The following is a 21,181-nucleotide window of genomic DNA, read 5'->3' as shown; positions in this document are numbered from 1 at the left end:
GGGGTCAAATCCTATAAGGCGACCCCTGCACCAAAGTACAACCAAGGTCAGCAAAAAAGAGCAAAGCCCAACTCTCGGCAGATTGCTGAAAAACGAGTCAAGCAAAACATGCCCGTGATTTTGGTAATGGATGATCAGCCAAGAGCTCGATTGATCCAGATGAAGTCCCCGCGAGGAAGTACTACTTATGTACAAATAAAAAAACGTTTAAAGATTTTTTCAAATACACGCCGAAGTCAAAATTCCCCACAAAGCACATAATTGGGCAAGTACTGGACTCATTGGGGGACGTCTCAAAGCCGTTCGTGACCACAGCCACCATGACCTCGGAGAGATATCTGAACGACTGTGTAAAGAAGATCTTGATCCCCTGTATCAATAATCGTAGTGTACTTTTGTGACCGGACACAGCAACATGTAATTCTTCAAAAGTTGTTCAGGATTACCTGCGGTCGAAAAAAATCGATTTTGTTGCAAAAAAGGAATATGCTCCCTACGTCCCTCAGGCATGACCAATTGAACGATTTTGGGCATTATGCAAGAGAGAATATAGTCGTCGAACAAAACCACCCAAAAACTTGGTAAGATTCCGTCACATTTGGACACACACCTCAAAAGTGGTAGCGAGAAAGAGTGGCAAAGCACTTCTTGGGACCGCGAGGCAAATAATTCGCCAGATAGGAAGGATGGGGGTCTATCGACCATATGAAGCAAAAAATTGAATAGTAGAGACCTTGTTTATAACCCCTGAAAATTTCTTTGGAATTAATTAAGTTTTTAGGATTTTACAGGCATTTTCAAAGGTTTCTTTCCTAACCGACCATACTATATTTCGCTCATTACCCAAATTTCTGCGATGAGCAGCAACCAATTTTCATGTTATTTTCTTTGAGGTAGTTTAAGTAATTTTGCTCTTTTGTACAATTAAGTAGCAAACTTTCAGGTTTTGATGAATCTTGGGCTTAATCATTCTTTTCGTAGTAGGCGACATCTTCCTGCGTCGCCCTGACCATTTTTTGGATGTACACAAATTTTTGTTACTCCGTGGCCTTACTGTTTCCTTATCACATCCAAAATTATCTGAATTTTCTTGTGCTTTTAATTGGCGCCCAAGTAAGGTTTGTATCTGAACTTTATCATTTTCATAATTAACTCTTAGTATTGGACCTCTAATGGTAAAATTTTCAAATTAAAATATTCACTGGTTCAGATATGAGAGCCGATTTCTGTCTTGAACTCGTGCAAAAAAATGATCGGGAGATACATTTGGGCCACCCTTTACTTGCTTATAAATATTCACGTGGTCACCTCGTGGCATAAAATATTGAACCTATTTCCTTTCAGGATTGTATAGAAGTAATTAAATATGAATCTTCTTTTAAAAATACTTTAGCAGCTTTATTTTGTTCGAAATATGTATACATGTTTTAGACAAAAAACATGAATACAGGTATACCTGTATTCTTGTACAATATTTTGTTCACTGAAAAATATATAAGAGATGCGTTGGGGGACCTCCATTAGTACCCTAGAATTATTACAACGTGCTCTTTGCATATTTTGACGCATTAATGTGAGGCGTATTGGGTTAGTATTTACTTAACATTTATCGCCGAAAATGAGCATGCAGAGAGACTTTGGCAGCCCGTAACAATAATTTTAGACTATTTCGCATAGCAAAACAATCATGAACTTGAATAATCAAACTTGATACGCCAATTACGTTCATACGTATTTTAACTTTTCTAATGTATGAACTCGACAATGTTGTACCAATTCAGGAAAAGTGCGGAATTTCTTCCCACGGAAGTAACATTTGTGACTGGCTGCTAGGTGTCGTTTTGCGTGGAAGCTCAAATTGGCTTTCGAGTGGCTCTTGTACTCACATTTTTCACAGGAATGGATCAGCTCCTTATTCGTGGGATGCACACCCTCCACGTGACGCTTCAAATTTGACGCGCTATCGAATCTCTTGTCACAAAATGTGCACGGATAATTCCTCGGATTTTCATGCACAACTCGGATGTGGCGTCGCAGGTTATCTTTATCTGAGAAAGCCTGCATACAGAGGCGACACTTTGACATGACCCGTCTAGATGCTTCCAAATGCGTCATCTGTAAAATGAATATGCACCTTGGCAATTTTCACACTGTTTTTGCCACATAATGTTTACTTACCTCGTGATGTTTCATGACTCCCACGTGGGTAAAACTCCTCCCACACGTGGCACAATTGTATGGCTTCTCCCTCGTGTGTCTGGAAGTGTGACTCTCAAGCTCAGTTCGGATTTTAAAGTCCTTTCCGCAAAGTGTGCACGGAAATCTGACCTGATTTTCGACGTGATCAGCTACCACGTGTGTTCGTAGACCACCCCTGGTTTGGTAGATTTTCTCACATCCAAGAAATTGACACGGGAAACGAGGTCGGTCCATCGTACTATGACGAGCTGCAATGTGTCGTCGCAAACTGGCAGCGTTGTAAAATAATCGCTGACAGGTGGCACATTTCGGTCGCTCCCGGTTACTGTGAATTTTCCTCATGTGAGAAATTAAGGTGACTGGATTTTTCAAAACTTTCCCACAAATCTAACGGAGTACAGGGTTAAATTGGCAAGTATTGAGTTGTAAAATTGGTTTTAATTAAGAAATTCAGATCTCACCTCACATTTCACCTTTGCATCAGGATCATGCGTGATTTCGTGATCCTTCAGATGGTACTTGTCTTTGAACGTTTTGGAGCATTCGGGGCATTGAAATTTCTTCACTGGATGGGGACCCATTTGGATGGTTTCGGTCTGTGAGAATCGATGGACTTTACGAACTATCAAAAAGTGGTCAGAATTCAGAAAATTAATCTAACAATGGAGGTCTCCCAACGTATGCTCACAGATTTGGATCAAACTGGTGTCAATCGATCACAAATATAATTAGTATGAAATTTGTAAATGGAACTATCTGCTAATGCGCAGGTTTGGCGGAGATATTTGCATAAAACGTGGGAAAAATGCGCAGCAAAATTGGAAAACGAAAAATTCGCCAGCCTTGAGGGTGCGTTTTCTTCTCCTTTTATGCAAATATCGCCGCCAAACCTTATTAGCAGATAGTTCCATTTGCAAATTTCATACCACTGATAATTATATTTGTGATCGATTGACACCAGTTTGCTCCAAATCTGTGAGCATACGTTAAGAGACCTCCATTGTAAGTCGTTAGAAAAAATTAATTAATTTTGAGATAATTTTCAGTAGTTGAAGCAAATGTTGCAAAAATTAACTACACAAATATTGAATATTATGTCCGATTAAAAAAAAACAATGTTAAATATTTATGAATTTTGGCAATTTGCTTATTTATTTCTTAAACTTCAACATTCCGTCGTGTTGTTTAGGACTGTTGATATAAATATGTAAGTGTTGTGACGGAAAGATGGAAAATGGTGAGTGATTATTTGTGTGGTTGGATCATGAATCTATATAAGCATTGATAGGAAACTTTTAATCTTGCCTCGTTGGTTTTTGTGAAACACGCTGTGAATGTGCTTCCACCTATTTAATGAAGTTCCCCTTAACTAAAAAAACATTTGTTAGGGTGGCTTTCATGAAATTCGTCACTTTCGTGAAAATTTTGACAAATATTTTTTCTGGGTTTAGTATGCACTTATATTCCATAAATTGATCTCAATTGCCTTGACGTGTTTGTAAACTAGTTAATTTTAGTACAAATTGTAAATGGATGGCACCATCCAACACCAAGGCAAGCTTGTTTTTCATTGGTTACAGAGGTAGGTCTTTGTATTGCAGGACTTGGTGCCTTCGCCTAAATTTTTGAGCTCAGTTTGAAATATATTATGCATATTCACCCCCACCCCCCCAAACAGGCTCAGGGTGATTTTACAGAATGAGCTTAACATAATAAATACTGTTTTTATGTAAATGATTTTCTTGAATATTTGGACACAGGCACGAAATCGTGGCAAGAGTCGCGTAGCATAAGCTCATGTTGTCTCACTCTGCAAACTATAAGTTACCTATCCATGCATATACAGATTCATGGGTTGGAAAAGTTCAACCCCGGCATGCAACTTGCACGATGCAAGAGAGGAAGCAATGGCTGAAAAATTCCGTTAGTCTAGGTAAAAATAAAAATAACGACCCAAGGTTAGGGTTCGTACGAAAATTACGTTACGGAAAATTAGTGCCGGAATATTTGCTGCGATCCATATGTCCATAATATGTAGTCATCTGCCTAGCTAAAATTAATATGACATTAATTCATCATTGCCCTTCATATGGCGGAGAATCCGGGTCACGAGATTGATAAGGCCTCTTTCACGTAAGTTGAAAGAGAAACCCGATATTTTCATCGAAAAATTAAGAAGCTTTGTACATCAAGAAATCCATCCATTCAATGAACACCAACAATGGAATGAAAATTAATTCCATATGGACACCAACAATTTTACCATTTATAAAAAATCCGTAAATTTCCAAGAGGATTAATGTAATTTATCAAGTTATAGAAATTGTGAGAGCGATTAATTGTAAAATATTTATATTATCTACGTTGACACTGAAGAAGGCAATATTTATTTGTCGAAAGCTTGGCGAAGCAAAATAAAACTGTAATGTTTACAAAATATGACATTTATAAAATTTCCCTGCGATATTCCCTGAAAATTATAATAGTATCTGAATATAGGGCCAATGCAGGCTACTACTGTCAAACTCTAGTGTACAAGAACTTTTCTATGTAGGGAGCTAAAACTTCTTAAATTGTTCGTATACGACCCCCATCCAATCTTGAAGAGTGAAAATTTTCCACGAATTAACATAGTTACGAGATAACCTCGTAGCGAGATAAAATATAAAACCTTTTCACAGTTCCACTTACGTATGTTTCTTTTCCAGTTTCGCTTCTGGACAATATGGAATTAATGAAGTATGGATTTTTGTTTTAAATACTTACATTAGCAGTTATTTTTATTTGAAATATGTATTCTTGGACAATAGATAATTTCAATTATAAAATTCCTTAAAGTGTAAGCAATTTTAGACTTCAATGCATCCGTAAAATTTATATGTACATATGCATAGACATAATTGTTCAGTACTGGCATATGTAATTTGTCTCATTTTTAATCTTTGTGATCATTATGTAAATGCGTTATGAAACTCCTCTCTTTTGCCCAATTTGCCCAGCAAGTTCAACTTGTTCCGCACTCTCAGGCCAGCCGTCAGCCAGCACGGAAGCCAAATTAGTCACTCTTCAATCAATTAATTTCTACATTTATGAGAGTCAATTCGGTCTTAATTTGTAAACCATTAGTTTTTCTTGACCATTAAATTTGTAACTTAACATCAAAATTAAAACGCCCCCATTTTGTGCTTTACACATTATTAAACATCAAAGTTTTCCACTATTCACAATTACATACATAACATCCTCATCCAAAGTCACACAATTACCATTCACAGACCACACCCTTCTTCATAATTCTTCTAAAATCGACCGTAATCTAAATTCCGTTAGTCTCAGATAAAAATAAAGAACCAAGGTTGGAGTTCGTACATACATTACGTTACCGAAATATCGTACGTTTGCTGTGATTCAGACGTATATATTTATTTATCGTCCTTTCCAAAATTAATATGGCATTGACAGGATATCCCTGCGTCACGATATTCATGAAAAATTTATTATCAAATAGTGGTTATTTTCCGCCTACATGGTCACCTCGTGACGAGATAAAATATGCGACACCCCGTGTTCTTTCTCTGAATTGCTAGAAATTAATCAAGTATGGATTTCTGTATCAAAAACGTACTTATTATTTATTCGAAATATGTATACTTGTGCAATAGATCACTCCAATTATAAAATTATCCACATACTGCTGTAAATACATATCTCAAATTCATGCATGTGGACAAAATTCTTTTAACAGGATCCACATCTTTATGAGAAGACCTTACCCCATTATTTGGGGGTCACAGTCTGACAAATCAACGTGACTGCACCCATTTCTTGAATAAAATTAAATATATGCATTTGTCTTCTTGTTTGCAAATTTTTAAATTCAGAATGTGCAATTTTACACAAGCTTAACGCGGTTAAATGGAAATACTCACAAAAGCGGATTTACATATTTCGCGCACGAATAAAGTTTGCAAAATATTCTAACAAAAATATGCCCAATTATTATGTACATAAATTTGTTATTAAATAAAATAAAATGGTTTCCCACCAAAAGACTTTGCCAAATTACGCAAACTTAGGAAAAATTCTAAAATCATTGTAGGTATGTACATAAAGAACGTCCGGGAATGAATGGGAATGGTCTGAAAATGTGGTCATAAAATCACAATGAGTTATCGGAATTTTAAACTTTTTGCATATGTATAATACCAAATACGTACCTACATAATTTAATTAATAGCTAAGGCCGCCACACCCCCGTTGGCGACTAGTTCGATTTTCTTGCGAAGATTTTTCATTAAATTTTTTCCCGAAGTTTTTGCCACTTCCGAGGTGATTTTCTTCCATCGTCCTTTGAATTTTCGAAAGGTGTCAGGCACATCTTGAAGCCGGGAGTATACTGACTTAGAACGTGCCCAGAATTTTTCGATTGGGCGGAGTTGGGGTACATTAGGTGGGTTGATATCTTTTGGTACGAAATCAATATTTTTCTTTCTGAGGTACTCGGTCACTTTCTTTGCATAGTGACAAGTGGCGAGGTCAGGCCAAAACAAAACTTTATCATTTTTGTGAAACCTATTAATAAATGCTTCCAATCCAGCCTTGACGCAATTTTTCAGATAAATATCTTGATTGATATTCCCTTCGAGAACTACCGGGTCTGATACATGTCCGTGACTGGAGATGCATTGCCAAATGCAATATTTCTTTGGAAATTTGTCTTTTTTTCGTAGTTTTTCTTCATAAGCCACTTCAGAGGGATCCGAGCTATGAAAAAAATGACGCCCTGGAAGATTTGAAGGGTCAACCGGAACATACGTTTCGTCATCCAGGATCACTACTTTTCCACGCATTTTCTTCAACAATTTTTGACAGCAATCCTTGATCCGACTTTCTTGTACGGGCTTGTAATTTGGTGCAGGTTTTTTGGTCCTTGCTTTGATTCCTAATTTATGGACCTTAATTTCCCCCAGGTAGCTTTTGGAAATTTTGACTTTCCTGGCAGCTACAGCTACTGACGTTGATGGCTTGGTTTTGAAAATTTTTTCAATTCTATTTTTCACTCGAGTGGTCGCTAGCTTCGCCGGACGACCAGCTGGCTTCTTGAATTGCACATTTTCGGAATCCTTGAACTTTTTTATGTAGGAATACACATTTGAACTTGGAATTCCTTCCTGCTTAAAAAAGTTCCAGGTCACCTTGGAGTCTCGGTTGGCTGTCGTGTTGTAGAACTCCATCACTCGTTTTGCTAACAGCTCCCTTTCAAACAAGCTTCTTCTACCCTTATCCATTTTTGAAATTTAAGAGTGATATACCAAATTGACCCTAATGAAGTGGGCTTTCAGAAATTTAAATTATTATAGTTCGCGGGTTTATTGATTTGTCAATATACTCGCTAGAGCGCGCATTCCCATTCATTCCCGGACGTTCTTTATGTATGCTTTTTACATAAATAAGTATTTAAACTTTTCTTGAGTATGAACTCGACAATGACTGACTAATTCGCGAAAAGTGCAAAATTTCTTCACACAGAAGTAACATTCACGGCTCGCTGGATTGTGACGTATTCTGTGTTTGGTTAAATAGACTTTCGAGTGGCTCTTGTACTCGCATTTGTCGCAGGAATGGATCAGCTCTATATTCGAGGTATGTTTCGCCTGGACGTGATCGTTTAAGCTTGATGAGTTGAAGAATCTCTTGTCAGAAAATGTGCACGGATAATTCCTCTGATTTTCATGCACAATTTGGACGTGCCGTTGTAAACCTTGTCTAGTTATGAAGGTCTGAGGGCAAACATGACACTGCAACATGTCTCGAGTAGATTTTTCCAAATGCGTCACCTGGAAAATGAATATCGCATTGGTAATTTTCACCTAGCTTTCCCCATCACATGGTTAGTTACCTCGTGACTTTTCAGGCCTGTCCTGCGGGCGAAACTTTTCCCACAAATGGCGCAATTGTGCGGCTTCTCCTTCGTATGGGTGGGAATATGTTGCACAAGTTCAGCCCTTCTTTTGAACTCCTTTCCGCAAAGTGTGCACGGAAATTGGACCGGATTTTGGCCGTGCTCCTTCTTAACGTGTTGCCAAAGACCACCTTGGCTTGGGTAGGTTTTTTCACAGCCAGGAAATGGACATGGGAAACGACTTCGTTCCTTCGTGCTGTGGGAAGTCTCAGTATGACAACGTAGAGAGGTTGCACCGGAAAATACCCGGTGACAAGTGTCACAACTTGGTCGCTGCAGGTTGGTGTGCTGTTTCCGCATGTGGGAAGCTAAGGAGAAGCTGTTTTTTGAAATTTTGCCGCAAACCTGGGGAAGACAGTAGTGCAAAAATGCTGATTTTGAGATTGGTTTTAATTTTGGAATGAAAATCTTACCTCACATTTCACCTTAGCAGCTTGACCGTGTGTGATTTCGTGACGTTTCAGGGTGCCCTTGGTTTTGAATGTTTTACGACATTTAGAACATTCCCATTTCTTCTGGAGATCCATCTGTGTTCGGTTTTTGAAAATCGGTGCACTTTACAAATTATGTTAAAATGTCCAGAGTTTATCTAACTAATCAAAGTTAGTGGGAACAATTAATTTATATTTTACGACTTTTCGGTAGAATAGATTAAACCAAATTATGTAACAATCCACTACATAAATTTAGATTTCCTTTTGATGTAAAACAAAAAAAAACTATGTTGAAACAATCTAATAACAAGTTTATTTGTGATTGTGTTAAACATTCAACTACTAACATTTCGTTATTTATGTAAGTCTTATTATGATGGATAAAGGTGAATGGTGATTTGCGTGTGGTTGGAAATGTGTTGCATTTTTCAACCACTGCACACTGCGGCCAACCTGTGTAACGGTTTATAGAAAGTTTCTAGACCAATTCTCTCAACTGTTTTAGCATATTACTCGATCTTGGGGGTCGGGGGTTGGTTCCCAAGATTTTGGGCAAGCCACATCCCCTGGGGGGGTGGTTGGCCTTCCGGTTGACCTGGACTACTGAATTGTCGCTGAGGTGGTAGCGCTGGGTGTAGCTAGTTTACATTCCAAATTTGACGTCGTTAGCTTGCTCACAACGCCCGGCGCCAACTGGCGACGCTCGCAAAATGGGCGTTTTAGGTCATTTTCAAGGTTCTGTAGCTTCAAAACCCGGACGGATAAACCTTAGCGGTTTGCGGAGGCTTGAAGTGCACATCCTCGGGAATCAATTTCCGTTGAAACCTAAGAGGGCCGTCTCCCGGTTTCAGTGCTATGAAGCTGTAAACCATGGGGACCTTGCGTTCCCCAAAACAAGGTCATCTGACTACAATGGGTGAAATTTGCTTGGCTCGTTTTGCACCGAAAGTCATATGCGCATGCGCCATGACCAAAGGAATTGATCCCAACTAACTTTGACCGTGTCGACATCCTTTTGTTGAAAGTGTCGAGCATGTGGATATATTTCGATTGAGGTGAAATCCATATATCTTAAATTTTCGACATTTTCAACAAAAGGATGTCGACACGGTCAAAGTTAGTTGGGATCAATTCCTTTGGTCATGGCGCATGCGCATATGACTTTCGGTGCAAAACGAGCCAAGCAAATTTCACCCATTGTAGTCAGATGACCTTGTTTTGGGGAACGCAAGGTCCCCATGGTTTACAGCTTCATAGCACTGAAACCGGGAGACGGCCCTCTTAGGTTTCAACGGAAATTGATTCCCGAGGATGTGCACTTCAAGCCTCCGCAAACCGCTAAGGTTTATCCGTCCGGGTTTTGAAGCTACAGAACCTTGAAAATGACCTAAAACGCCCATTTTGCGAGCGTCGCCAGTTGGCGCCGGGCGTTGTGAGCAAGCTAACGACGTCAAATTTGGAATGTAAACTAGCTACACCCAGCGCTACCACCTCAGCGACAATTCAGTAGTCCAGGTCAACCGGAAGGCCAACCACCCCCCCAGGGGATGTGGCTTGCCCAAAATCTTGGGAACCAACCCCCGACCCCCAAGATCGAGTAATATGCTAAAACAGTTGAGAGAATTGGTCTAGAAACTTTCTATAAACCGTTACACAGGTTGGCCGCAGTGTGCACTGCCACAAGGAATGAAAGGGAGGAAGAAATAGCTGAAAAATCCTTTGTTCTCTTGGGTAAAAATAACGACACAAGCTTGGGGATCCTATAGTTAAATTACATATGTATGTATGTACGTTAGCGAAAAATCTAGAGTCAATATATGCTAGGATCCATAAGCATTTACATATGTACATTTGTATCTTCCTTGCTAAAAACAGGTGAACAATAATTTTTTGCTGTTTCATAGCAAAACTGGCTTCAAAATATTTCCTATTCCCTACCAACCGGTAAATTTGTGACTAAAATCCCATCGTTTTCTACAAATGTCCCAAAGTTAGTAAAACTTCGCAAATTATTGATACACCTATTAGATTGGTAAATATTAAAACGTTTCTAGAATATGCACATAACAATGTCTGTCCAGTTCATCTAAATTGGGGAATTTCTTTCCACAAAAATAACACGCATGCTTCCCTGCATTGTGACGTCGTCTGTGAACGACAAAATTGAATTTCGAGTGGCTCTTGTACTTCAATTTGTCACAGGACTGGTTCTACTCTTCATTCGTGGCATGTTTTCTTTCCACGTGACACTTCAAATGGCTTGGAGAATCTCTTGTCACAAAATGCGCACGGATAATTCCTCCGATTTTCATGCACAACTCGGATGTGTCGTGGCAGATTACCTCTTTCTGAGTAAGTCCGTGCCACGGACTCCGTGGAAACACGTGACACCGTGCCATGTCTCGGGTAGACTTTTCGAATGCGTAATAAAATGAATATGCACATTAGCAATTATCACCTAGATTTCCCCACAAGGTGCTTTATTACCTAATGGTATTTCAGGCTTCCCTTGTGGGCGAAACTCCTCCCACAAGTGGCGCAATTGTGCGGCTTCTCCGCCGTGTGAGTGGGAATGTATTGCTCAAGTTCATATCCGTCCTTTTGAATTCTTTCCAAAGTGTGCACGGAAACCTGACCGGGTTCTCGGCGCGTTCAATTCTCACGTGTTTCTGAAGAGCAGGCTTGTATTGGTAGGTTTTCTCACATCCGTGAAACGCACACGGGGGGAAACGAAGTCGATCCAGGGTACTTTGCGAGGCTGCAATATGTTGCCGAAAACTGGCTGCAGTGACAAGTGTCACATTTCGGTCGCTCCAGGTAAATGTGAACACGCTTCATGTGAGCAGTTAAGGCGACTCGGTTTTGCGAAAATTTCCCGCAAATCCAATAAAATATAGAGTCAAATGACAAGTGGATGATCGAGTTGTAAAAGTATTCACAATTTTGAAATAAAAATTTCACCTCACATTTCACCTTCACATCGGGATCGTGCGTGATGCCATGATTTCTGAGATTGGGCATGTACTTGAACATTTTAGAGCATTTGGGACATACCAATTTCTTCACTGGCTGAAGATCCATTTGGATAGGTTCGGTCAGTTGGACTGGAAACTTAAACCAGGGTAATCGAGGCAAAACTTGTCAAATTATTAATTCATGACCCCCATCCAATCTTCAATAGTGACAAGTTTCCACCTAAGTAAGTTCTTACGTATATAGTCACGTGGTCACCTCGGGGCTTTAAATTTTCAACCCTATTTTTTCAGGATTGTATGGAAGTACATAATTAAATATGAGTGTTGTTTTACAAATGCTTAAATACTTCAGCAGCTTTATTTTGTTTGACATATGTATACATATTTTAGACCAAAAATAAGAATACAGATATATTTGCCTGTATTATTTTACAATATTTTGTTCACTGAAAAATGTAAGAGATGCGTTGGGGGACAAATTGGTGCTCTGCTATAGAATTATTCCAACTTTCTCATTTGCATATTTTGACACGTTAATAATGTGAGGCGTATTTGTTTTGAATATACTAACATGTGTAGTCGAAAATGGGAAAATATAGTGAGAGTAATGGGCAACCTGGGGACCAATAATTTTAGGGCTATTTCGCACAGAAAAAAATATTCTATCTAAATAAGAACAAGTCCACTTACTAGGTACAGGTGTAAATATGTAACCAAAATTTCATTGTGTTCTACCAAATCACCCAGCCAAATGTCCCAAATTTACTCGAAAATTCGCAAATATTAGCCTCGCGCTGTAACTTGTCCCCGTCTCATACACCAAGTAACGGTGTGTCGCCAACACAATCAGTATAGAGTCTACAACACAGAAAGCACACCTTTAATTTGTCTATGAGACGTGGACAAGCTATATCGCGCGGCTAATAACTGATACACCAATTACATTTATACGTATTTTAACTTTTCTAAAGTATGAACTCGAGAATGACTGACTAATTCGGGAAAAGTGAGGAACTTCTTCCCACAGAAGTAGCATTCGCGATTGGCTGCTAGATGTCGTCTTGCATGACTGGCCAAGTTGATTTTCGAGTGGCTCTTGTACTCACATTTATCGCAGGAATGGACCAGTTCTTTACTCGTGGGGTGTCGCGCCTCCACGTGACGCTTCAAATTTGACGCGCTATCGAATCTCTTGTCACAAAATCTGCACGGAAAATTCCTTCGATTTTCATGCACAACTCGGATGTGGCGTTGTAGACTAAATCTTTCCAAGAAAGTCTGCATACAGAGGCGACACTTTGACATGGCCCGTGTAGATGCTTCCAAATGCGTCATCTGAAAAATGAATATTCACCTTGGTAAGACTATTTCATCTAGTTTTTCCACAACGTGCTAATTAACCTCGTGGCGTTTCATGGCTCCCACGTGGGCGAAACTCCTCCCACACGTGGCACAATTGTACGGCTTCTCCGTCGTGTGGGTGGAAGTGTGACCCTCAAGCTCAGTCCTGGTTTTGAAGTCCTTTCCGCAAAGTGTGCAAGGAAATCGGACTGGATTTTCGACGTGGTCAGCTACCACGTGTGTTCGTAGACCACCCTTGGTCTGGTAAGTTTTATCGCATCCGGGAAAACCACAAGGGAAACGAGGTCTATCCATCTTGCTATGAACGGCTGCAATGTGGCCTCGCAAACTGGCAGCGTGGCAAAAGACTCGGTGACAAGTGTCACATTTAGGTCGCTCCAGGTTACTGTGAATTCTCCTCATGTGAGAAGTTAAGGTGGCTGGATTTTTGGAAACTTTCCCACAAATCTAACGGAGTACAGGGTTAGATTGGAAAGTAGATGATAGAGTTTTCAAATTGGTTTTAATTTTGCAATGAAAATCTCACCTCACATTTCACCTTTGCGTCAGGATCATGCGTGATTTCGTGATGTTTCAGACGGTAATTGTCTTTGAACGTTTTGGAGCATTTGGAACATTCAAATTTCTTCACTGGGTGGGGTCCCATTTGGATGGTTCAGTTTGGGAGAACCGGTGCACTTTACAGTCTGTAATTTATATTGATATATAAAAATATATTTATATTTATATAAAAATAATTTATACTGATATTGAGACGATTTTTAGTAGTGGAAAGTAAAGCTAGTTATGCAAAAATAAACTAAGTACATAAATATGTGTGTCCGATTAAAAAAATATGTTAAGTATGTGCGAATTTTTGCAATTTACTTACTTATTTATTACAGGGTATTAAACTTCCGTCGTGTTGTTTAGGACTGTTGATATACCTATAAAAGTGTTATGACGGAGTTATGGATGGAAAATGGTGAGCGGTGATTTGTGTGGTTGGAACATGAATCTATGTATATATCTATGTAAGCATGGATAGGAAACTTGCAATCTTGACCCATTGATTTTTGGGAGACACGTGCTTCCACCTTTTTAATGAAATTCCCCGAACAAAATAGACATTTGGTAAGGTGGCTTTCATGAAATTCGTCACTTTTGTGAAAATTTTGACAAATATTTGTTTTGATTGAATTTATTTTATAAATTCTATAAATTACTTAATGTATAACTATATAAATTTCTACGTATTGTTTGATCTATTGTCTTGAAATGTTTTTAAGCTCGTTAATTTTAATGCAAATTGTAAATGGATGACCCCATCCAACACCAAGGCAGGCCTGCTTTTAATTCGTTACGAAGTTTGGAAGGACTTTGTTCCCCATTTTTTAGCTCAATTTGAAATATATTATGCATTGTCAGTGACAATTTGTCACCCCCCCCCCCCAAAAAAAAACAGGATCAGGGTGATGTTACAGAATAAACTTAACATAATAATGTTGTTTCTATGGGCATACAAATTTCGAATATTCGGGCACAGGCACCACATCTCAGCCCATGTTGTCTCACTCTGCAAATCATAAGTTACCTATTCATGCTTATATAGATTCATGGCTTATTCAATGAATAATTCTTACAAGACCCATGGGCCATAGAATAGATTCATGGGTTGGAAAAGGGTTGCATTTTTCAACCCCGGCATGCAACTTGCACGATGCAAGAGAGGAAGAAATGGCTGAAAAATTCCGTTAGTCTCGGTAAAAATAAAAATAACGACCCAAGGTTGGGGTTCGTACGAAAATTACGTTACCGAAAAATAGTGAAATATTTGCTGCGATCCTTATGTCCATATGTAGTTATCTGCCCTGCTAAAATTTATACGGCACTGATAAGATTTCCCTGTGGAATTCCTTGAACAATTACTCTAGTATTCGAATACAGGATCAATTTAGGTTACGTTGGTCAACTTTAGGTTCTAAGAACTTCCGTGCATATGTAGTGAGCCAAAACTTCTTCAATCGTTTATGTATGACCCCCATTCAATCTTTAGTAGTGATAATTTTCCACGTATTTACACAGTTATTAGGAGATAACCTCATTGTGAGATCAAATTTACCTTTTCACAGTTCTACATACGTCTGTTCCAACTTCACTTCTGAGCAGCATGGGATTAATCAAGTGTGGATTTTTGCTTTAAAAACTTACTTTAGCAGTTATTTTTTATTTGAAATATATATTCTTGTACAATAGAATATAGATAATCCCACTTATAAAATTGCTTAAAATTTAAACAATTTTAGACTTCAATGCATAACTCAAATTTATGTGTAGACAACATTCTTCTAAACTCGACCACATGCCTTATATGGAGCGATCCTTAGCCAAACATTTTTTACATATACCTTTTAAATAGATATGATACCCAACTTTCTTGCATAACATCAAATATGTACAGTTATGTAGATATGTACATATCTGTGTATTTGCAAACTTTTAAATTCCAGCATGTACTGAGCAACTTACAACCTCCCAGTAGTGGAGACATAAGTAGTTTTCAATTTTACGCAAGCCTAACGCGATTCACAGTAAATACAGTGGCGAGCAAATTAAATTGTACGATAGAAAAACTATTCTATATCGCACATTGACGAAAATCAGGGTTTGAAAATTTGCAAGGTAGTACCCCAGAAAGATTGTCGTTGAATGCCGTTCCTGTTTTTGAAAAATCTCAAAAAGGTCAAAGGTCACAATTTTTGACCCAAAAGCTCATTTCTCAAATCTTACCGTGATTTTTTTTCTTGGAGGCTTTGTTTTTTAATCGATAGTTCAACTCAATGTGAACATTTCGATATCTTGTTCAGTTCTCTACGATTTTTTTGAAGAAAGTCATGAATTTTTGAAAAAAGCGAATTTTGCGGATTTTACCAAATTCTCCCATAAGCGCAATGTTAAACTTTTCAAAATTCGCTTTTTCAAAAATTCATGACTTTCTTCAAAAAAATCGTAGAGAACTGAACAAGATATCAAAATGTTCACATTGAGTTGAGCTATCGATTAAAAAACAAAGCCTCCGAACGGCTCTTGTACTCGCATTTGTCGCAGGAATAGGCCGGCTCCTTCTTCACAGCATGTCTCGCCTCCACATGGCGCTTCAAATCTGATCTTGTTGCAAATCTCTTTTCACAAAATGCGCAAGGATAATCCCTCCGATTTTCATGTACAAATTGAACGTGCGATCGAAGACCACGTCTAGTTAATAAGGTCTGAGGACAGAGGTGACACTTTAACACTTCTCGTGTAGATTTTTCCGAGTGCGTAATCTGTAAAATGAATATGCACATTCGCAATTTTTCACCTAGTTTTTCTCACATGTCTGCTTACCTCGTGACGTTTCATGCCTCCCACGTGGGCGAAACTCCTCCCACAAGTGGCACAATTATATGGCTTCTCCGTCGTGTGGGTGGGAATGTGTAGCTCAAGTTCATCCTTCCTTTTGAATTCTTTGCCGCAAAGTGTGCAAGGGTATCGGACAGGATTCTCGGCGTGTTCAAGTTTCACGTGTTGCCAAACGCCACGCATGTGCTGGTAGGTTTTCCCACAGCTGGGAACTGTGCATGGGAAACGAGGTCGTTCCATCGTGCCGTGGACATCGCGAATATGCTGCCGTAAAGTGTCAGAAGTGGAAAACAACCGATGACAAGTATCACAGCTAAGTCTCTTCCGGTTGCTGTGCTGCTTCCGCATGTGGGCAGATAAGGCGCATCTGTGTTTGGAAATTTTTCCGCACACCTGGACAAGGCAGTTGTGCAAAAATGCAGGCTTTAAGACTGGTTTTTATTTTGGCATGAAAATCTCACCTCACATTTCACCTTTGCGTCTTGATCGTGCCTGATAACGTGAAACATAGGGTGTGCTTGGTTTTGAGCGTTTTAGGACATTTGGAACATGCCCATTGGTTTGCTGGCTGGGGATCCATCTGGGTTCGGTCTTTGGGAATCGACGCACGTTTAGAACTATTTAAAAATGGTCGGAATTTATCTCACCAATCAAAGACATTGGGGAAAATTAATTTATAGGAATAGATTCTACTTGAATCATTCCACTGCGTATATAGACACTTTCGATTTAAAAGAAAAAACAGTTTTCAAACATTTTAGCAATAAACTTATTTCTAATAGTGTTAAACTTTAAACGCTTAAGCTGTTTATGACTGATTTTATGTACATAAGTGGTATCTGTGATGGTGAATGATGGTAGGTTGACGTGTGGTTGGAAAGCATTGTATTTTTCAACCATAGCCACGAGGCATGCAAACGAGGAAGAAATGAGTGAAAAACAAATCCGTTAGACTCGGGTAAAAATAAATCAGGACCCAAGCTTGGGGTTTGTACGTTTATTACGTCACCGAAAAATTTTGATTTAATGTTGGCTAGGATCTGTATGCATTTATCTTCTTTGCTTAAATTGACACGGCACTGGTAAGATTTCACTGCACATGACGTTCCTCAAGAAATTACTAGAGTTAGACTTTAAGCTCCAAGCAGGGTTTGCAAACATGTACGGAGGCAAAACTTCTCAAACTATTTATGTCTAACCCCCACCCATTCTTGAATAGTGATAATTTCCTACCCTATGTTGTTACCTCAACGTTTCTGTTCCATTTTCCTTTCGGAATTGCATGTGATTAATTAAATTGGGATTTCTTTCTTCAAAAACTTATTTACTTTAGCAGTTATTTTTTATTTGAAATACTATGTCTGTATTCTTGAACAAAATAGAGCACTCCAACTATAAAATTACTTAAATTCATATCTCAAATTCATGCGCGTTGACAAAATTCAGGTAAAATGGGTCGCATGCTTTATAAGCGGCCCTTAGCCCACCATTTTTTACATGAGATAAAATGTTTCCACCTGCATAGAATTTTTACTTCGGGGCTTATGCATAAAATAAGGATCAACCCGATGTTTTATGAGCGGACCATACCACACTTTGTTTCATAACATTAATTATGTACAGTTATGTACATACATATGTATCTATCTTCTTGTGTCAAGTTTATAGTGCCCAACCAAAATTCTTCTTATTTGCAAAATTTTAAATTTTAACATGTCCTCAGCAACTTATGTATGAGTGGAGACACTAAAACAAGCCCCCAAAAGGGAAATCTTAGTGAGGCTTGATGCAACTATCAATATTAAATACATTTTTTGGAACAGAATTTGCAACACCGCTCTCAATATTACTTTATATAACTGAAGATAGTGTTGAGAGCAGCGATGCAAATGCTGTTCCAAAAAATGTATTTAATATTGATAGTTGCATCAAGCCTCACTAAGATTTCCCTTTTTGGGGGCTTGTTTATTTAATACTTGTTATTGAGTTATCTTTATATGTTGTTGCCAATGGCATTTAAGTTTTTACAACTGCTTAATTTTTATCCATTTTTCAGTTTTCAATCTGGATTATCTATGTCATTTATGAGCCGATTTTGATCATATTTACATATATAAAAATTTGAAGAATAAGCAGCTGTAAAATGTTTGCAACTAATATCTGACATATTATGCTCCAGAAATTAACTAAAAATCAAAATGTGCTTCCAAGAGAACATTTTTGCTTATAACTCGCGTAAAAATCAAAAATTTGCTAAACCGGTTCGCAGGTCTTTTCTAAATACAGTAACAATGATCTGTGCAAAATTTCATCAAAATCGGTTGAGAAATGACTGATATATCGTAGGTGGTCACTTTTTTGGGGTGGGGTAAATGCATACTTAGCAAATTTTTTTCGTTGCTATATAGGTATTTGCCTCACTAAGAAAAAAGCACGTAGTTTTTACGCAAGCTTAACGCGTTTCAATGGAAATACTCACAAAATCAGATTTCCGGAATATATTTGCGGATACAGATCTGTATTAGTATTCCGAATAGGAATACAGTTTGCGAAATATTTTAATAAGAAATGCCCAATTAATACATAATAACTTACTACCAAAATCCCCTGCTTTGCTACGAAAAGGCTCACAAAAAATCGAAAATTATTGTAATCCTATTACGTAGATTAGATACACAAGTATTTTATCTTTTCTCGAGTATGAACTCGAAAATGGCTGACTAATTGGCGAAAAGTACAAAATTTCTTCCCACAGAAGTAACATTCGCGACTAGGTGTTAGGTGTCGGCTTGCATGACTGGCCAAATAGGCTTTCGAGTGGCTCTTGTACTCGCATTTGTCGCAGGAATGGATCACCTCGGTATTCGCGGGGTGTCGCGCCTCCACGTGACGCTGGAAGTTTGACGCGTTAGAGAATTGCTTGTCACAAAATTCGCACGAGTAATTCCTCCTGTTTTCATGCACAACTCGGATGTGGCGCCGTAGATTACCTCTATCTAAGAAAGTCTGCATACAGAGTTGACACTTTGACACGTCTCGGGAAGATTTTACCAAATGCGTAACCTGTAAAATGAATACCCCCATTGATATTTTTAACCTTGCTTCTCCTGCAACGTGCTTATTTACCTCGTGACGTTTCATGCCTCCCATGTTGGCGAACCTCCTCCCGCAAGTGGCACAATTGTACGGCTTTTCCGTCGTGTGGGTGAGAATGTGGTGCTCAAGTTGAAACTTCGTTTTGAAGTCCTTTCCGCAAAGTGTGCACGGAAATCGGACCGGATTCTCGGCGTGTTCAGTTCTCACGTGTTTTTGAAGACCGCACCTGGTTTGGTAGGTTTTCCCACATCCGGGAAACGCACACGGGAAACGGGGTCGCCCCATCGTGTTATGGAAAGCTGCAACGTGCTTCCGCAAACTGGCAGCGTTGCAAAAAAACTCGGTGACAAGTGTCACATTTCTTCCGCTCCCGGTTATGTGAATTTTCCATGCAGTTGAGGCAATTCGGTTTTTCGTAACTTTCCCACAAATCTAAGAAAGTAGAGTGCTAAAATGGCAAGTGGATGATTTAGTTGTACAGTTAGTTTCAATTTCGAAATAAAAATCTCACCTCATATTTCACCTTCACTTCAGGATCATGAGTGATGCCGTGATTCTTGAGGGTGTCCTAATTTTTGAACGTATTAGAGCATTTGGGACCAGAGCTCCACGCCGTTGAAAAATCGACGGCGGCGGCGTGAGTAGTGAAAATCGTCGGCGGCGGCGGCGCGCCGTTTTGGACCTCGGCGGCGGCGCACCACGGCGCGCCGATATTTCTGCCTCACTTTACCAGTCAGTGATCATAACTGACCTCTTTATTTAGCTTTCTAATACATAGTAATGTATTTCGCTTGCTAATTTTAATTGGTTCAGCGAAAAAATAAGCCGACCCATTTTTTAATCCGTCATAATTCGAGTTTTCTGCATTACAGAATTTCAAAAATATTTCTCGACTAAACCCATCAGCCTTAATAGCCATGTAACTCTTTTCTTGACGGAAATTCGAAAATTTAAAAGTTTGCTTGAATTTTCATTCAAGTGGAATGTTTGAAATCTTTCTAATTGTAAGTTTAAAAAGACCACAGGACTAAGCAAAATGTAAGATTCTCAAGAAACAGCAATTTCAAAAAGTCAGGCTATTTATGTACTCAATCTGTATTGCCATATATAAATATACGTTATCGATTCTTTAAGTGGCGTCAAAATTTGAACTGATCTCTAATTAAAAATGCGTATCGGGAAAAAACTATTCATTTTCTCAATGTCAATCACAATAACAAACGAAACTGTTAAAACCAATTTCGACATTTTTTCTCGTTTTAACTGGTTTTAATTGTACGAAATATCTTTTTTCTCGGCGGCGCGCCGGCGTTTATGCGGCGGCGGCGCGCCTCGGCGGCGGCGGCGTATCAAATCGGGTCGGCGTCGGCGGCGCGCCGGCGAAAAATCGGCGGCGTGGAGCTCTGTTTGGGACATTCCCATTTCCTCACGGACTGGATTCGGTCCTCGGAGATGTGTGCACTTAATAGAATATCTACAAATGAGGTGGTTTCACTTAAAAAATTAAAGCACCTGGGACAAATTGAGTTGCACTTGGACAATGTTGAACTCGTTAGTAAAAATTGAACGAATTCACAATGTACATATGTACTTCTGATTCTTGTAGAACAAAAAAAAACAATTTTAAATATGAGTTTTTGTAATTAACTAATTTTTGCGGAGTGTCAAAGTTCAACCCCAACATTCGGTTGGTGTTCTTTTTGACCTGCTTGTAAATATATGTAAATTTTATGATGGATGGAAAAGGGCGAATGATTGTTTGTGTGGTTGGA

At 38.8% G+C, this 21,181-nt stretch overlaps 4 protein-coding genes and 1 long non-coding RNA gene across 10 annotated transcripts; all 5 read right to left on the bottom strand.

The window, feature by feature from the left end:
* Nucleotides 1-1,401: 1,401 nt before the first annotated feature.
* On the bottom strand, nucleotides 1,402-2,851 carry LOC110857393 (zinc finger protein 888-like). Its single transcript, XM_035857704.1, has 3 exons — nucleotides 2,661-2,851; nucleotides 2,179-2,586; nucleotides 1,402-2,115 (listed from the first exon to the last, which is right to left on the bottom strand). Exons 1-3 carry the CDS (start codon nucleotides 2,778-2,780, stop codon nucleotides 1,726-1,728), a joined length of 918 nt encoding a protein of 305 aa, XP_035713597.1. The 5' UTR covers nucleotides 2,781-2,851; the 3' UTR covers nucleotides 1,402-1,725.
* A 2,969-nt stretch (nucleotides 2,852-5,820) lies between these two features.
* Nucleotides 5,821-8,951, bottom strand: LOC118438007 (zinc finger protein 816-like). Of its 3 annotated transcripts, none has more exons than XM_035857666.1 (4): nucleotides 8,575-8,951; nucleotides 8,099-8,506; nucleotides 7,645-8,036; nucleotides 5,821-6,283 (listed from the first exon to the last, which is right to left on the bottom strand). In XM_035857666.1, the coding sequence occupies exons 1-4, from the start codon at nucleotides 8,686-8,688 to the stop codon at nucleotides 6,262-6,264; spliced, it is 936 nt and encodes a 311-aa protein (XP_035713559.1). In that variant the 5' UTR covers nucleotides 8,689-8,951; the 3' UTR covers nucleotides 5,821-6,261. The 3 variants fall into 3 exon arrangements, with proteins under 3 accessions (XP_035713559.1, XP_035713558.1, XP_035713557.1); XM_035857665.1 differs by having other exon boundaries at nucleotides 5,821-6,270; XM_035857664.1 differs by lacking the exon at nucleotides 5,821-6,283 and having other exon boundaries at nucleotides 7,594-8,036.
* A 2,977-nt stretch (nucleotides 8,952-11,928) lies between these two features.
* Nucleotides 11,929-13,946, bottom strand: LOC118438016 (zinc finger protein 596-like). The gene is made up of 4 exons (XM_035857681.1): nucleotides 13,804-13,946; nucleotides 13,459-13,618; nucleotides 12,972-13,379; nucleotides 11,929-12,905 (listed from the first exon to the last, which is right to left on the bottom strand). Exons 2-4 carry the CDS (start codon nucleotides 13,576-13,578, stop codon nucleotides 12,516-12,518), a joined length of 918 nt encoding a protein of 305 aa, XP_035713574.1. The 5' UTR covers nucleotides 13,579-13,618; nucleotides 13,804-13,946; the 3' UTR covers nucleotides 11,929-12,515.
* A 1,915-nt stretch (nucleotides 13,947-15,861) lies between these two features.
* On the bottom strand, nucleotides 15,862-17,168 carry LOC118438019 (PR domain zinc finger protein 5-like). The gene is made up of 3 exons (XM_035857685.1): nucleotides 16,775-17,168; nucleotides 16,299-16,706; nucleotides 15,862-16,237 (listed from the first exon to the last, which is right to left on the bottom strand). Exons 1-3 carry the CDS (start codon nucleotides 16,820-16,822, stop codon nucleotides 15,965-15,967), a joined length of 729 nt encoding a protein of 242 aa, XP_035713578.1. The 5' UTR covers nucleotides 16,823-17,168; the 3' UTR covers nucleotides 15,862-15,964.
* Nucleotides 17,169-19,690: 2,522 nt separating this feature from the next.
* On the bottom strand, nucleotides 19,691-21,181 carry LOC118437960. Of its 4 annotated transcripts, none has more exons than XR_004836510.1 (3): nucleotides 20,840-21,181; nucleotides 19,921-19,977; nucleotides 19,691-19,857 (listed from the first exon to the last, which is right to left on the bottom strand). It is a non-coding gene; the product is annotated as an uncharacterized LOC118437960 (long non-coding RNA). The 4 variants fall into 4 exon arrangements; XR_004836512.1 differs by having other exon boundaries at nucleotides 19,691-19,841; XR_004836509.1 differs by having other exon boundaries at nucleotides 20,844-21,181.

Source organism: Folsomia candida, unplaced genomic scaffold, assembly GCF_002217175.1.
Source record: "Folsomia candida strain VU population unplaced genomic scaffold, ASM221717v1 Fcan01_Sc018, whole genome shotgun sequence".
NCBI lineage: Eukaryota > Metazoa > Arthropoda > Collembola > Entomobryomorpha > Isotomidae > Folsomia > Folsomia candida.
This window is presented reverse-complemented; position numbering and strand designations above follow the sequence as displayed.